The sequence below is a fragment of the Bubalus kerabau genome, chromosome 3 (genome assembly GCF_029407905.1).
Source record: "Bubalus kerabau isolate K-KA32 ecotype Philippines breed swamp buffalo chromosome 3, PCC_UOA_SB_1v2, whole genome shotgun sequence".
Taxonomy (NCBI): domain Eukaryota; kingdom Metazoa; phylum Chordata; class Mammalia; order Artiodactyla; family Bovidae; genus Bubalus; species Bubalus kerabau.
The window spans coordinates 171977135-171994668 of record NC_073626.1 but is presented as its reverse complement, the minus strand read 5'-3'; the positions used below and the strand labels follow the sequence as shown (position 1 = coordinate 171994668).

Genomic DNA, 17534 nt, shown 5'->3' with positions numbered 1-17534 from the left:
ATTGTGCATGTAAAACGTAAAGGCATAAAAATGTCTGTGTCTCTATGGACATACACACATTTGGAGGTGTAATTATATACCAAATCATTTCTGTTTGGTAACATATATGCTAGCACAGATAATAATTTCAAACAGAATCTGAGACCTGTAATACAAGGAATTAACTGCTGCTGCTGCTACTGCTGCTAAGTCGCTTCAGTCATGTCTGACTCTGTGCGACCCCATAGACGGCAGCCCACCAGGCTCCTCCGTCCATGGGATTCTCCGGGCAAGAGTACTGGAGTGGGGTGCCATTGCCAGCTGCTTGTAATGAGCTGCTTTGCTTATTTTGCCTATGATTAGATTAGGAATGTGCTCTTTGCTACCAGGTTTTGGCCTCTTTTAGACTGAACCAGAGTTGGTTTCTAATCTTCCAGGATACCAAAGATTTTACTAAAGCATAGTAAAAGTGAAGCCTCTAGAAGAGACAATCACTAGAGTTTGCCCGAAAGTCACCACGAAGCATTTGAAACTTGGTTTCAAGTTAATCTTGAAAGCACACAACCAAGAGTTGATAATAGCATGTTCTTTTGCAGCATAGATTTCTTTAACCTGAATTTGCCCACATCCACTTGGAAATGATGTCAGTATGCTGTGGAAGTCGTGTTGGTTCATAGGCAGTTTTTTCTGTAGTGTTAATATATGCACTGTAGTTGGGACAGATTTCAATTAAGAGAGTAAGATTTGGAAATACATGTCGCTCTTAGAAAATACATGGAAATCGTGCAGAAATGAGTTAAAGAAATCATTTAGTGCAAGAAATAGCTGGTTCAGTGGTTTCCAGAACCACCACACTTTGCACTGCTTAACAGTCTCAGGAAGCTCAAAACCATTTATTTACTCTCCTATATTTATAAAGAAGGAAAAAGAGAAAAAGGAAGTGTTCCCCAGAATTATATTTTTAATTTTGTCAAAGCTGGTCCTAAAAGAAAATACCTTAAAAGAGAAAGTACAAAAATAAGACTGTAATGAGTGGACCATCTGTGATTATTGGTGCAAATGTTAGTGGAGGTTTAATCTTTATTAAAATTGATGTTTTTGTTAGGACTCTAACTGCAAAATAATAACATAGGTTTGAATGCTGTGTTTCTAATCATATTTTCACTATTAGTTTTAGTAGGTGATATTGCAGAGCATGAGGATTTTTTTTTCCCTCCAGTAACATCCATAGGTTGAGAAGCTTCAGTCCCCACACCCATCCACCCACCCAGCTATCTTGGATTCTGATTCACTAAAGGGCTCATTCTAGTGCTACTTAACAGTTTGTCCTGAATTTTACTGTCTTGCACATTTGATTTATAGTAGGTATAAATTTTACAGATCTTAAAGAAATCATGCTTTTCCATAAAAATTAATATTAAACATAAAGTTTGATAAATGAGGGAGTTGGTAAAATGAGCTAACAGGCATCAAGACTCCTTTAGCACTAAATGCTGTTATATTCTCATTGGCTGTTCTAATTGGGCATTATTATTTTATGGAGATTTCTTTACAGTGTCTGAGCATTAACAATTTATAAATGGGCGTAATAAAATAGAGTCCCACTTTGGGAGGGCACACATTGTTACTTATGGTAACCATCTGGTTGCCTACTCCTCTTGTGGTAAGCCATGGACCAGATCCAGCCTGCTGCCTGCTTTTGTAAATAAAAATTTGGTTAGAACATGGCCATGCCCATTTGTTTATATGTTATTTATACCTGCTTCTGTGACACGTAGTACCACCACAAAACTGGAAGTATTTACTACCTTTTACAGAAAATGTATTGAGACCATGCTGAACAATAGTCAGAGGGTCGTCCCTGGTGGCTCAGCAGTAAAGAATCTGCCTGCAGTGCAGGAGATGAGGGTTTGATTCCTGAGTCTGTGGAGGATCCTTGGAGAAGGGAATGGCAGCCCACTCCAGTATTCTTGCCTGGGAAATCTCATGGACAGAGGAATCTGGCAGGCTGCAGTTCATGGGGTCACAAGAATCGGGACACAACCAAGCAGCTGAACCATCACCACCAAAGAATGGTCAGAAAGACAAAAAGATCACTGTTGTGTAATATTTAAAAATATTTTTTTCACCAGGCCTCAGTGAGAATATCACACCTAAAATAATTTTAGGAAAGTTATTAATCCAGTTAGATCAGTATGGGATTGAAGCCAGTTTTGTGAGCCTCACTTTCTTGAATGATTGGACACATTTTCTTTCTTTTTCTCCTCCCCTCCCTTCTCTCCCCTTTCTCTTTCATACACATTGAGACTGCCTGCTATATTCTTTAGTTCCTTGAAGGTGATGAATAAGGACGTGAAAACTGCAGGAGTGGGTTTGGGTGGCTATAAGTTTCAATATGTTTTAAAACCAGAGAACGATTTATTTGGGTGGAGGAAAGGAAGACTGCTACCTCTACTGTGTGATCAGCGTAGGTTAATGTTGGTCAGTTTCTGTTGACAAAGAGAGTTACTGATACTTAGGAATATATTATGTCATTTTTTCTTTCTTTCTGGGATTGACATTTAAATACTTAACTACTTGAACATTATCACAAAGTTGTCTAGCTTTGAACTGATAAGATTTTCTTTTAATATGATCTTAAAATTTTCAAGGGATATTTAAATTTTACTGTGACATGAATTAGAAATTGTGATTCATTTAAAAGATACAGCAAACTTTTAAAAAAATAAGAATGTAGAGAACCTGAATGACATAATTTATAAATATTATTCCACGGATAGTAAATTGTATTCCATGGATAGTAAATTGTATACCTGAAAACAATATTTTACTTTCCTTTTTAAAAAGTAACTATGAAGTGATTTGAGAATTTGCTCAATCTTACTCCTTTAAAAAAGAGTTGTTGTTCAGTTGCTAAGTCGTAACTGTTTGTTTGGGACCCCATAAACTGAGCAAGCCAGGCTTCCCTGTCTTTCACTATTTGCTGGAGTTTGCTCAGACTGGTGTCCATTGAGTCGGTGATGCCATCCAATCATCTCATCCTCTGTTGTCCCCTTCTCTTCCTTCCCTCAATCTTTGCCAGCATCAGGGTCTTTTCCAGTGAGTTGATTCTTTACATCAGGTGGCTAAACTATTAGAACTTGCATATCTGAAACTAGAAACAAAAACAGAAGCAACTTTTGGAAACTAAATCTCTTGATAAGAAACTCATGGGATAAAGCAAAATATCAGTCTGCCCGTGTAAGAATATCTAGGAAAAATAAAGACTAAATTACAATATATAAAATTCTACAAGGTTCAGCTTGGATACACTCAGAAAATACAACATATACCCTGGAAGGAAAAATCATCAAAGACTAAGATACATGAAAGCCTATAGATAACTGTAGTTTTTTAGTAGTTGATCCAGTTAAATGTTTAGAGAATACTATTGTGTTATGGATTAGAACCTTAAAAATGAAAATAATAGTATGAACCTGAGAAATATTCACTGAGGAGCTAATGTCATATCTTCTTTCAAGAATCCAGTATTGAGTTCTTCTTCAAAAATGAAAGAAAACAAAGACACTGAGACTAGAAACCTTAGATCAACTTTTTGAAGAGATGATGGAACATATATGATACATTGAGAACTGTGTGGCATCCTGGTACATTTAGATGGAGTTGTCATATGAGGTGTTGAGTGACTTATTTCTAATTCCTTTGAGATCATGTTCAAAATGAGACTTAAAAAAAGTTTTTTAAACAAAATAAACAGCTTTAGTATTAATGAAACTTTGTTGCTCTCATTAGAATATGCTCTTTTATGTTATTTACATGAAGGATGGATGTTGGCCATGAATTATATAAGTTGAATCTATTAACCTTAATATTTCTCCTCTGAAACACCAGCTTTTCAAGGGTGTATATTCATGCATGCTTCTTTTGCTTGTGTAAATCTCATGTGACCTTTGCTAGAGGTTAAGAAATCTTAACAACTGAAAAGTTTCTTCATATCCCTCAAACTTGCTCTTAAAACAGTGCAGCATCAGGATTTGAATTACTATAAATATAACCCAACCGTGTATCAGTGGTACAATTGTTATGAATGTGTTTGGAATATTTTGTGGCAAATTCTGTATCTCTAGGACTTGGTTTTGGTGTACTTTCTACTAGTTCGTGCTTTAAATTCATAGTAAATATCACCATTGATTTCATGTAAGCTTGTTAACTGTTTTTAGTGCTTTTAATGATTTTCTGTATAAAATCAGTTTGAGAATTGGCTCTATCTGCTTCTGCATTTATTGTGCGAACCTGAATTACAATGTACAAATTGGTGATCGGTATAATTGTAGGGATCACAAATTGCATTTTCTGTAAACCCTTTAAGCTATTATAGTTACATTGTCTATTAAAGGAGTGTTTAGATCTAAAGCCTAGGTTTGTGTTTTGCAAAAATTGGACATACTTGAATATCTTAATTGCTGAAAATTCATTATCGCTTAAGCAACTGTAATATTGCTATACGATATTAAGCAACTGGTTATAAAAAAATCTTAACTCTTGAGTATTGAGGGGATTGGTTCTAAGAGGTAATTTCTTTGGCCAGATTATTTGATAGAATAATTGATTATAGAAATATTTGGGAAAAGGATAGGATCAATAATGAATTGGGAGGCTTTTTTTTTTTTTATGAAAAAATATTTCACTTTCAGTGTTGTATTTGCATCTCCTTTTCCTGATAGATTTCTGTTTTGGTTTTCTGCTGACAGGTCACATTTAGGGCAGGCAAAACATAAGGGATATAGCCCTCCTGAGAGTAGAAAATCTAATTCTAAGGCACCCAAAGTGCAGTCTAATACTACTTCTGAACTGTCAAGGGGACACCTTTCTAAAAGGTAAAACTTCACATTGCTTATCCATTTTTCAAGGCAGAGTTATTTGCATTTGAATCATTGCCTAATATTAAAACATACCAGGGTATGCCAAAATGTTGTGATATGTGTTTTCGTCATTCTGTGGGTATAACTTTTAGGAGGAATGGTGTATATCACCCATGCAGTGATGTCAGTGCAACATCCCTTAGGCAGTGCTTTTATTCTCCTTGATCAGAGACCTGCAGGTTTCTCCCTTTGCCTGAGTTTCTCCTTTTGCTTGACAAACCATTACAGGCATCTGCAGTGCCATTTTAAAATCCATTTTTCTTGTTTTTTTTTTTTATTGTCAGAGCCATAGGTCAGTAATTTAAGATCTAATTGATAGGAGTCTTTAGAAAAGAATATAGCTGTAAATATTTGATACCACAGTAAACTTTTTAACCTTCATTTTATAAATGTGTATGTTAATGCTTATTTACTTTAAGCTGTAACAAGTTGCGCTTATAAACAGTATCAATATTTTAGTTTAAACTGGTTCTGAACTACTAAAAAAGCATCATTTTTTTGGTAATCCTAATTTTTGTGTTGTGATTAGGAGTATTGGTGTCAGTCATCTTTGGGCTAAAGAATGAACCTGATCTTTTAATATTTTACCCTCTAAAGTTTCTCCCTGTCCGCTCCCCGCCCTTTATTTTTTTGCAATGTTGAACCATTTGTAAGCCTGTGTTTGTTTAGTTACTGGACTTACCAGGAATACGTTAGCACTTAAAAAAAATCTTATTTCCATGGACTTGAGAAATTAATGTAAGTGTATTAGGACAGGTTTTATGATGACGGGCTGATACTAACTCTTTTCTTATCTAACCTCTTAGAAGCTGCAGTTCGTCATCTGTTGTCATAGTCCCACAACCAGAGGATCCAGACAGAGCCAATACTTCAGAAAAGCAGAAAACGGGGCAGGTGCCTAAGAAAGACAATTCTCGAGGAGTGAAACGCAGTGCTAGTCCAGACTACAACAGGACCAATTCTCCTAGCTCTGCCAAAAAACCCAAAGCACTTCAGCATACTGAATCTCCCTCAGAAACGAGTAAGCCACATAGTAAGTCAAAGAAGAGACACTTAGACCAGGAGCCACAACTGAAATCTGCACCATCTCCATCCACGAGCAAGGCTCATACCAGAAAGAGTGGGGCCGCTGCTGGTTCACGGAGTCAGAAAAGAAAGAGGACAGAGAGTTCTTGTATAAAGAGTGCTTCTGTGTCTGAAGCCACTGGTGCCGAAGAGAGATCTGCAAAACCTACCAAGCTGGCTTCAAAATCGGCCGCCTCAGCCAAAGCTGGGTGTAGCACCATCACCGACTCGTCGTCCGCTGCCTCGACCTCCTCCTCGTCCTCTGCCGTCGCCTCGGCCTCCTCTGCTGTTCCACCAGGTGCCAGGGTGAAACAAGGAAAAGACCAGAACAAGGCCAGGCGTTCCCGCTCAGCATCCAGTCCCAGCCCCAGAAGAAGCAGCAGGGAAAAGGAACAGAGTAAAACTGGTGGCTCTTCAAAATTCGATTGGGCTGCTCGCTTCAGCCCTAAAGTTAGCCTTCCTAAAACAAAACTGTCTCTTCCAGGGTCTTCTAAGTCAGAGACATCCAAACCTGGACCTTCTGGATTACAGGCCAAATTAGCAAGTAAGTTTACTGGAAAGGTTTTTTTATTAAAGAAAATTTCCTTTTGTTCGTCAGGTTTTCAAGTTGGGCAGTCCGAGGCAGTTTTAGATTTATTACTGTACTTGTATCTGTACATAACAGTGTCTAATAATTGATTTACCCCATTTGGTTTTATGGAGATGGATAAGGAATGCTACCACCTTATTAGTAAAGTGTCATATTTTAGTGTTTGTATCTTTATCTTTGCAGTGTTTGCTGCTTATTTTCTAATGTCAGAGTAGGACAGCAAGTTGGTTTTTCTCCTTTAACCAGAAACATAACTGCTAGTTATGAGGTGGTTATGACCACAGTTGGAGATCAAACATTCCTTTTTGGTATTGTACATTCTTGATGTGTGGAAACTCGGAGCTACATTATTAGAATATAAATGTACCTTAGTTTTAAACCTCATTCATAGGTCATATTTTATGGCCTTTAAGGCGCTTAGTTTCAAAATGAATACCTCAGTGTTACAAGGCACTGGGCTATGGCTCCTAGGTAAATGGGGGAGAATTTTGCCTTCTTGAAGCATATAGTGGAGTAGAAAAAACTAATAATGCTTGACAATAATACATCCAAGCAAAGACACTAGATAAGAGAAAGGTATCTTGAGGCACTTTTCTTTCTCTCTCTTTTTTTTTTTTTCTAAAAAAAGAAAAGATCAACTTCAGGAAGCCAGATGTTCATTTCATTAGAACTGATTAGAAATGATAGGGACCCTCTTCAATTACGATTACTATAATGCTGAAGTGCCTTTTTTTTTTTTTTTTTTTTCTATTTTGAGAAATCTAAAAGGCACAAATACAGAGAATAATACGGCACTTATCTATGGTTTTTAAAGCATTTAGTTTTTGTAATATTGAACCTGGAAGCTTGTTTTGACCATCTTTTTTCCTTTTGAGCCCTCTTGGAAAATTTCAGATCCATGTTTTGATATGCATAGACCATTTTTTGGTTATTGGAAGATTTTATACCGTGTCCACTACTGTTGTTGTCAAAGTATCAGTCATATTGAATCAGCCTAACCTAGTGTTGAATTCATGCTGTTAGCTCTGTATAGTTGAATCCTGCAGTCAATAAACTATTAATTCAGTTGAGTCAGTATTAGTGAAACTTTGGCCAGAATACTAGTAGACACGATTGTAAACTTTTATGTTTAATCTGTACCATAGGGTTATTTGAAGGTAACCTCTTTCACTCTTAGGTCGTAGAAACTGTTCTATTTGGTATTTTAAATATGCAGTGTGTGCGTGCATGCTTAGTAGCTCAAATTGTGTCCCACTCTGCAACCCCATGGACTGTAACCAGCCAGGTTCCTCTGTCTTTGGGATTCTCCAGGCAAGAATACTGCACTGGGTTTCCTCCTCCAGGGAATCTTCCTGAACTAGGGATTGAACCCTTGTCTCCTGCATTTGCAGGCAGATTCTTTACCACTGAACTATTTGAATTTGAATTTAAATATTGGTTGAAGATTAGGATCTGTATCTTAAAGTCAGAAGGAAATGAAAGGTTCAATAAAAAGGGACAGCTATTTGTCCACTGGTTCTGACAAGGCTTTCTTGAGAATTGAAGTTATTTATCTCCATCTATATACCTCTTCTTGTGTCTGCTTTTTTTATTATCATTATTTTTTATTTATTTTTATCTGCAGTGGATCCTCATTGCTGTGCATGGGTTTACTCTAGTTGCAACAGGTTGGGGGGCTCCTCTTCAGTTGCGGTGTGTGGTCTTGTCACTGCAGTGGCTCTTCTGTTGCAGGGCACAGGCTCTAGGCCGTGTGGGCTCAGTAGTTTGGTGCAGGGGCTTAGTTGTTCTCGGCGGCGTGTGGGATCCTCCTGGACCAAGGATCCAGCCCACGTCTTCTGCATTGGCAGGCAGATTCTCAGTCACTGGACCACAAGGGAAGTCCCTTCTGTCAGTGGCTGACCAGCCAGATTCCCTTGGTTGTGAGGTTGCTCTCAAAACAGAAAGCCCCGATGTGTTGATGTTGCCCCTGTGCCATAAGGAAACCAAGCCCAGATATGCTGCTGTACTCACTGCACATGATCACATCTGACGGAGTAGTTTTTAAAACTCACTTCATAATTGTTTTTCTTATATTCAGAAAATCTATGTGTGTTCTGTGGTCACTAATATCACTTTCCCATTTTTATTGCCACTATCCTACTTCTAAGCTCTAATTATAGCCTAAGCTGTTGAAACAAGAGACGGGAACCAGCATTTGTTTCGCATTTAAAAGTGCCAAGGATTTTACAAATGCAGTCTCATTTAATTTTCAGAAAAATTGGTGCTTGTTAATAGTTACTAAGGAAATTTATTCCAGGGAGGTGAAATAACTTGCCAGAGTAACATATCCCCTAAGTGACAAGAGTTAGGATTTGAAGATAGGGGTATGTATGCCTATGAAACCTTTGTTTCCTTTGCTGTGTCACTTATTTTTCACCCTTCGTTCTTTGTGTTTTGCACTTGCAACCTTTTTGGATCATTAAGAGATGTTAATAATCCAAATAGGATCTCCCAGAGGAGATGAACTTTTATTTGATCCTTCTTTACTAGTATCGATTCATCTTTGGGGATGAATAATACTGGTTGACCCAGAGATTCATATTATAGCATTAACTGCGTGTTGGCTTCTTTACAAGTATTAAGTGAAGAATATTTCAAGATGAAATAATACCAAATATTTAAAGTGCTTCCTAGTGCCTGACAACTTTATAGTACTTATGTACTATAAATGCTGTGCTATGTCTCTTTACATATATATTCGTTTGTCAAATAACTATTGTGCCTATTTTACAATGAAAAGGTTACCAACTTTCTCAGACACCAGTTTATGCATATAGTACGTAAACAACGTGGATCATCTCATTTACCTGTGCTGTGTGTCAGGTAGTAATAGTCCCATCTTACAGACAAAAAGATTCAGGGTCAGTTCGATCAAGTTACCTGTCCAGGGTCACAGAACTACGAAGTGATAGAGCCAAGAGTCAAACCCAGGTCATGTGATTCCACAAGGTAGTTTAGGGTGAGATTAGGGTGCGGAGAACTGATAGATTGGATGAGCTCAATATAGACAGACTTCCTGGAGTCATCGGGGCAGGGGGAGTTTTAACATGATTAAATGGGTCACTTCAGGAGAGTACTGCAAGAGGATTGGCAGTATTTGATAATTTTATTTAAGAATACAGAGGCAAGATGAGGTATCTTAGAGGAATCCCTGAATTTCAAGTACTGTTATTTTGAGGAGAGAGAGCTCTTACTATGGAGCTAAAAATCCTAGATTTGAATCCTAGTTCTGCCATTTTATCATCTGGTGTCTGAGAAAGTTGGTAACCTTTTCATTGTTAAAATAGGCACAATAGTTATTTGACGAATGAATATATATGCGAAGAGACATAGCACAGCGCTTATAGTACGTAAAAATGCATCACTAAATTTAGGGTGTATAACTGAAATTGAGTGACTTAAAGCATTCAAGTACATTGTTCTGAGAATGTAGGATTGATACACATCCTAGCTATTGATTAATTGAAGGTATGGCTACTTTTAGATTTGGAAGACCAAAAAATAGTTTTGTGGCATTGGCAAATCATTGAATTGCGTTTATGATAGCTACCTAATCCCTAGTCTTTGCAGAATGATAATATTCATTCTGATGAAGCATAAATGAAAGAATGTAGGCGGAAACAACTTTGTGAAATTAAAGTGCCATATAAATATGCAGTGGTGAATTTTGAATTGTTGTGATAGATTTGAAGGGCATTTGTGTGCATCAGGAATTAGTTTGATTTTTTTTTTTTTTTTTAATTTAATATTAATCTGGAGGCAGAATCAGCTCCAGTGGTTACAGTCATTCAGTGGATGAGCAACTCTGGTGAAAAATTTCTGTAAGTTAACTAAAAAATGGAATGGATATTTTGTGAGTTAGAAAGCATTCCAGATTTGGTACATTATTGATTTTCTTCAACTTTTAAGAATCAGTGAACCTGTTAATTTGAAGGTGATATGTTTCCTCAGGTATAGGATTATTCTAAGATTTGGTTGGCTTCAGTAAAGCTTCCTGGTAAAGCAAATTGTTTCCAAATTGTAGGAATAGCAGTACTTACATGATGCTTTTGTGTAAAACCATTTGCCATGGCCAAATATTACTCAAGGAGATTCAGGATATGCTTTCATATCTTGAAAGCTGGAAGAATTCTTAAGGTAACTTCTCCTTAACCCATTATTTTATAAATATTTGACCACCTGTTACTTTGGGAAACAACAGTGGGCCATGGAACTCACTTTGGAAATGATGTGTTTAGTCAGATCACTTACGCAGGAAGAGCTTTTCTGTTGTGCTGCTTCGGCAACTGTTGAACAAGTTTTGGGGGAGGAACTAGGGCGGGCAGGAAGACTAGAGAAGCAGCTACTTTGTGATGGCTTCTGGAAGCCTGTGGCTTGTCAGCTACAGCTGATCAGAATGGCCCTGGGACACAGGTCACCTTGTGTTAACTGATATAAGTCTTGAGAATACCCCAAGGAGGGATAGTGTTATATGACAATTTTTAATCTACATGAGGAAACTTTACTTGCTGTGACTTGTTTAACCTTAGCAGTCTTACATACTTTGTAGCATAACTGTGAAACCAGTGGGGCAGTGTAATGATACATATACTTTTAAAAAATATTCTTATAATATGCTGCTTAATCTGCTTACCTTTTCTTTAGGCTAATTTTTCAGTAATTTGACTATTTCAAAGTATATACTTACTGTCTTAATAGTAGAAGGTGATGGATGGCATAGACTTTCCTATAAGGAACAGTTTGTGATCAAATCTGGGGTTAATTATGGAATATATTTGTAGAAAATTTTAAGTTATTATACTTTGAGTGCCATATCTGTTTGTAGCTTCATTCCTTAAAGTGATCATCATGTGCACATTATTAATAACATAGCCATAGTTACTAGCTTATTTTCAGCTTGAGTTTCATACTCTTCTGTGACTTGCATGCAGCCTGTAGCCATTATTAGAACTAGACAAGAACCAGGCAGATGTCAAATTCTGGGAAGGTAGTTCTGCTAAGATTAGGACTCTTTCCATCAGTCTGAAACAGGGTACTTTGAGTATCTAGCATGGAGAGAAGAAAGAAGAATGAGTTGAGCGGGACAGAAGAATTTATTGATAAAAATAAACTCTTGGTTTTATCTAGTTAGGTCTTATAGGGCCATACCTGCTGAGTTTGAAGAAAAATGAATTATCTTTTAGCCTGGTGAGGTAATGAGTGAGAAGCTTAAAGGAAAAAGAATTGAGTATTAAAAGAGTTTTATATATTATAGGGCAAGTCTTGAAGTAATTTAGTAGTTCTCATAGTTCTAAAATGTAACCAACCACATATTACCAATAATGTTTTCTTAACATTTTTGAGGCTTTAAAAAATAAATTTAAAAAATTAGTTGCCAGATATTAAAAAAAGGGCTTTTAAATGGAAGCAAACATTATTGGCCTCTTCTGGGCTTGCATTCTTTTATACTCTGAATCTTAAACAACCTTGGTATGTATTTTTATGTACCAAGTCCGAATGAGGGTTAATTCAGCCAAATTGCTCTTTACTAAACTTACATATAAATCAAATGAAAGATGCTCTTTCGTATTCATGCCTCTGTATTCTGTAATACTTTGATACTTATGATTATAAAGTGTTTGTTATTAAAAATGAAAAATTCAGAAAAATACCAAAACATAACAAAGAAGAAAAAAAAAAAAAATCACTTAATCCCGTCCCTAGGGACTCTCTCTTCCTGTGTGTATCTTGCTAACATTTTTTTCCTTCATATTAATCAGTACTTATTTTCAGTTTAAAGTCAAGTGATAAAAAATTATTAAAAGTAGTATTCTTTCTGTCACATTGCCCTTCCACGCAGCTGATCATTTTGTGTTTATTTGTGTATGTATTAATTATGTGCTCATTGGTCTTTATCTGTTGGAATTTTTTCACTTTGAGCACTAGTGTGTGCCTTTTGTGGGAAATTTACCCTACCACTTTACCCACCAAACGCATGCGGTACATGCTTTCCATTTCCCCACTCACAATCGTTGCTCAGCGAACACTTGAGTCTGTAGGAACTTTTCTTTCTTACTCAGGTTTGTTTTTACTGAATTTAATAAATATTTTGTTCTTTACCCTTTCTTGACCCCATCACTCAACTCCAGACTGATTACTGATTGTCTACATCTGTTCTCAAGCTGTCTATATGATTTTGTTTCATTTTCCTGAAGTAATGAGACCTCTGGATGGCTGCCCTTTTTATTTTATTGCATTATTGGTTATTACAAGATATTGGATATTATTTCCTGTACTATATAGTAAATCTTTGTTGCTTATCTGTTTTATATTTAGTAGTTTATAGCTGCTAGTCCCATACAGTCTGTAATTTGCCGCCCACACACACCCTGCCCCACCTTTAGGCTTCCCAGGTGGTGCAGTGGTAAAGAATCCAGCTGCCAGTGCAGGAGATGCGGGTTCAATTCCTGGTTCGGGAAGATGCCCTGGAGAAGGAAATGGCAACCCACTCCAGTATTCTTGTCTGGAAAATGCCATGGACAGAGGAGCCTGGCAGGCTATAGTCCATGGGTCACAAAGAGTCAGACACAACTGAGTAACTGAGCACATACGCACTTTTGGTAACCACAAGTTTGTTTTCTGTTTCTGTTTCTTTTTTGTATATACATTCATTTTTGTTATTTTTTTACATCCTGCATGTATGTGATAGCATATTATATTTGTCCTTCTCTGTCTGACTTATGTCACTAAGCATCATATTCTCTAGGTTCATCTATATACCTTCAGATGACATTATGTCATTCTTTTTTATGGCTGAGTAACAGTAGTGTGTGTGTACACATCACATTTCCATACTCTTGTCATTTATTGACAGGCATTTAGGTTGCTTCTGTGTCTTGGCTGTTGAAAACAGTCCTGCTGTTGTTTTGTTTTGTTTTTTTTTTTCAATAGGTACATGTCTTTCTGTCTGTGTCTCTGTCTCCCATTCAGAGTAAGTTTTCTTTTCTTGCAGAAACCTCTTATGTACTTTTTTGTGAGGTAGGTTTACTTTGCTTTTGACTTCATAGTAGGAACTTTATTAAAATTCTGGTAATTGCTGGCTGTCTCCTCATTAACAAGAGTAGGGAAACCAAGTACGTAACCTGTAAGCTCTGAGCACATAGATGAGATTTGACTGAGATTCACTATCTAATGAGCTAACTGGGCGATCATCATTTTTAGATCTTTTTTCTTTGGTAAAATTCCACAGGGAAGATTCTTTCAGACTCCTGCTTGGAGGTGAAAACCTAACTGCCAGAATTCTGGAGCTTAGTGGGAGAAGATGCCTAGGAAAGAGGCCATATGTCATCCAGTTGGTCTATATATTCTTGATCACCTCCCCTCTCTCATTTTTGGTTTGGTGCACCTGTTTGCAACTGTGTACTTTAACCTAGAATTTCTGTATTTTGCACTTTCTGAAGAATAAAGGTCTTAGGCATACCTGCCTCGGGAGAGTGACATTTACACAGCTGTACAAGTAGGGGAGGGGATCTAGACTCCAACAGCTCATAAACAGCCTGTGAACCAGTCCTTGGTTTAAACTCTACAGTTGTCCCAGAGGTATTTGGTACCATCAACTCCTGGACCTTCGTGGGATTCTGAGTGTCAGTCTGATTGGTAGTTTATCTCCATTTTCTGCCTTCAGTCTTCTTGTCTTTCCCATGTATTTAGCACTGGAATTACTGCTTTTTCATCTTCTGAAATTGTGTTGTGTTGTGATAGTTGTCTCTGCCATTCTTCCCACCCTTGTGAATTTATGACTCAGATCCTTTTAAAGCTATTTTAGTAGAGTTTCACTAGAGGACAGAAGTGAATGCATGTGTGGTCAGGTCTTTGTCTTTACCTAGAAGGCAGACATTTTTCTTTGTATATACATGTATTTTTATCAAGAGTAGAAGCTCACTCCACATGACAGTGGGTGTTGCTTTTTGAGTGCCTGTTACAAGACTGGCTTCATACTAGATAGTTGACATACATTAAATTTCATTATCATGATGACACATGATAGTTATCCTTAGTGTTAGACACTTAGATAGTGTCGTAGTTATCCATGTTTTAGGAATGAAGAAACCAGAGTGCTTTATCTGCCTAACTGATTTTAACTGACATTTTTCCTTTTAAAAAATAACCTATAAGTTATATCATTTTAATAGCATATGGATGTACCTCTTAGCCCATTCCCATTTACATTGTTGTTGTAAACTTAAAAATTGATTCTAGCTCAGTAATTCATTATTTTCTTGTTAGGTCACTGGTTATTTTTCATTTAAATATTAATATATACTTTGAACTCCTCCCAGAAATATGAGTTTATATTCTCAATGTGTGCTGTGCTTAATAGCTCAGTCGTGTCTGATTCTTTGCAACCCCATGGACTGTAGCCCTCCAGGCTCCTCCTGTCCTTGGGGATTCTCTAGGCAAGAATACTGGAGTTGGTTGCCATGCCCTCCTTCAGGGGATTTTCCCAACCCAGGGATTGAACCCAGGTCTCCCACATTGCAGGCAGATTCTTTAGCGTCTAAGCTACCAGGGAACCCCCTATATTCTCACTGGCAATGTAAAAATGCCAATTTGTTCACATCTTCATTAGCTAACATTGTGTTGCTGCAGTTTTTATTACTGTACTGATGTTTATTTAACCATTCCCTATTATTTAACATTTAGCGCTTTTCCAGTTTCTCATGATTACAGTGGTTAGACGAGTATCCTTGCACATTTCGAAGTTTTAATTCATGGCGTCAAATCAATGCCTGCAATTGCTATGCATTGACTAGGAAATAAAAATTTGGCTTAGAAAATTCCACTTGAAAAAAAAAAAAAATAAAGAAAATTCCACTTGGATTTTAGCTCACTGTCATTCATCTGCACAACTTATCTTTTATTGTTTCTGAGTGATTTTTAAATAAACATCTACGATCCCTTATTATGTGGTCAATTTTTGTGAATTTCTTTTAGAAAAGTAGCCACTGATAGCAGTGTATGTACTTGAACATCAGTTCAGTTCAGTCAGTCAGTCATGTCCAACTCTTTGCGACCCCATGGACTGCAGCATGCCAGGCTTCCTGTTGCTCACAACCCCTGGAGTCAATCAAACTCATGTCCGTAGCATCGGTGATGCCATCCAACCATCTCATCCTCTGTTGTCCCCTTCTCCTCCCACCTTCAATCTTTCCCAGCATCAGGGTCTTTTCCAGCGAGTCGGTTCTTTGCATCAGGTGGCCAGAGTACTGGAGTTTCAGCTTCAGCCTCAGTCCTTCCAGTGAATATTCAGGACTGATCTCCTTTAGAATGGACTGATTGCATCTCCTTGCAGTCCAAGGGACTCTCGAGTCTTCTCCAACACCACAGTTCAAAGGCATCAATTCTTTAGCGCTCAGCTTTCCTTATAATCCAACTCTCACATCCATACATGACTACTGGAAAAACCATCGAATATCACACTTTCAAAATGTCACACTTCAGAAAAAAAGACTATTTTGAAGTCCTGGACTTTGTATAAGTCAGTTTTGGTTAGGAATACTTCTTTGAAAAAGGGGGGAAAAAAAAGTAAGACATATCTGTCTTTTAGAAAACAAATCAATTAGTTTTAAAAAAATACTAACTGCTAGCTTCACCTTTATTTAGAGGAATAAAGATGATAGGAATATATTGTAGGAACAAGTACAGGTTTCCTTATACCAATACGTAGTTGATCCTTGAACAATAAGGAGGTTAGTCTGCATGTAACTCATAGTGGGCTATTCTTATCCACAGTTCTTCCACATCCTTGGATTCAACTAACTACAAACTGTTTTGTCCTATAGTTATTTACTATTTATTGAACAGTATCGGAGTATAAGTGGACCGTGAATGGTTCAGAGGTCAAGAGCTTTGATACAAGATTTATACCTAACTTTATTATCAAAGACTTTGTGGATAAGAATATATTAATCTGACCCATGATAATTCTGGTTGCTGCTTAAAGTGGCATTGTAAAAATAAATGATAAGGTGCAGTTTTGCTGCATTACAGAGCCTGGGACAGAGAGGTGTATGTATGTGTTGTACACACACAACGGTAGGTTGTTGGCTTACACCTTTCCATGTTTCCTCCTTTATGAAAATCCTCCATATTTGACCAGTAGAATGCTTGGAAACACTTTCGTTCTACAAACATACTTTTTTTTTAATTGAAGGATAATTGCTTTACAGAATTTTGTGGTTTTCTGTCATACATCAAGGATCAGCCATAGGTATACCCATGTCCCCTCCCTCCTGGACTTCCCTCCATACCCTTCAGCCTATTGCAGAGCCCCTGTTTGAATTCCCATTGTCTATCTGTTTTACCCATGGTATTGTAAATTTCTGTGTACTCTCTCCATGTATCCCCCCTTCTCCCTCCTCCTCCCACCATGTCCATAGGTTTGTCTCTGTAACTGTTTCTCCATTGCTGCCCTGAAAATAAATTCATCAGTGCCATCTCTTCAGATTCCATATATATACATATGTGTCAGAATACAATGTTTATATTTCTTTTTCTGACTTAATTGACTCTGTATTATGGGTTCAAGTTTTCGTCCACCTCATTAGAACAGATTCACATGTGTTCCTTTTTATGGCTGAGTAGTATTCCATTGTATGTATGTACCACAGCTTCTTTATCCATTCATCTGTTGATGGACATCTAGGTTGCTTCCATGTTCTAGCTATTGTAAGTAGTGCTGCAGTGAACATTGGGGTACATGTGTCTTTTTCACTTTTGATTTCCTCAGGGTATATGTCTAGGAGTGGGATTGCTGGGTCATATGTTGGTTTTATTCCTAGCTTTTTAAGGAGTCTCCATACTGTCTTCCATAGTGGCTGTATCAGTTTACATTCCCACCAGCAGTGCAAGACTGTTCCCTTTTCTCCACACCCTCTCCAGCACTTATTGCTTGTAGACTT

The 17534-nt window shown here is 37.3% G+C and overlaps 1 protein-coding gene across 14 annotated transcripts in view; it reads left to right on the top strand.

Annotated features, from left to right (window-relative positions):
• TRIP12 (thyroid hormone receptor interactor 12) overlaps nucleotides 1-17534 on the top strand; it is a 151254-nt gene that overhangs the window by 54474 nt on the left and 79246 nt on the right. For 7 of the 14 annotated variants that reach the window (XM_055573669.1, XM_055573671.1, XM_055573675.1 and 4 more), the window contains exons 3-4: nucleotides 4731-4856; nucleotides 5708-6510. In XM_055573669.1, coding sequence (XP_055429644.1) covers nucleotides 4731-4856; nucleotides 5708-6510 — 929 coding nt within the window. The remainder of the gene's footprint in view (nucleotides 1-4730; nucleotides 4857-5707; nucleotides 6511-17534) is intronic. The other 7 variants (XM_055573681.1, XM_055573680.1, XM_055573679.1 and 4 more) reach the window with 2 other exon arrangements.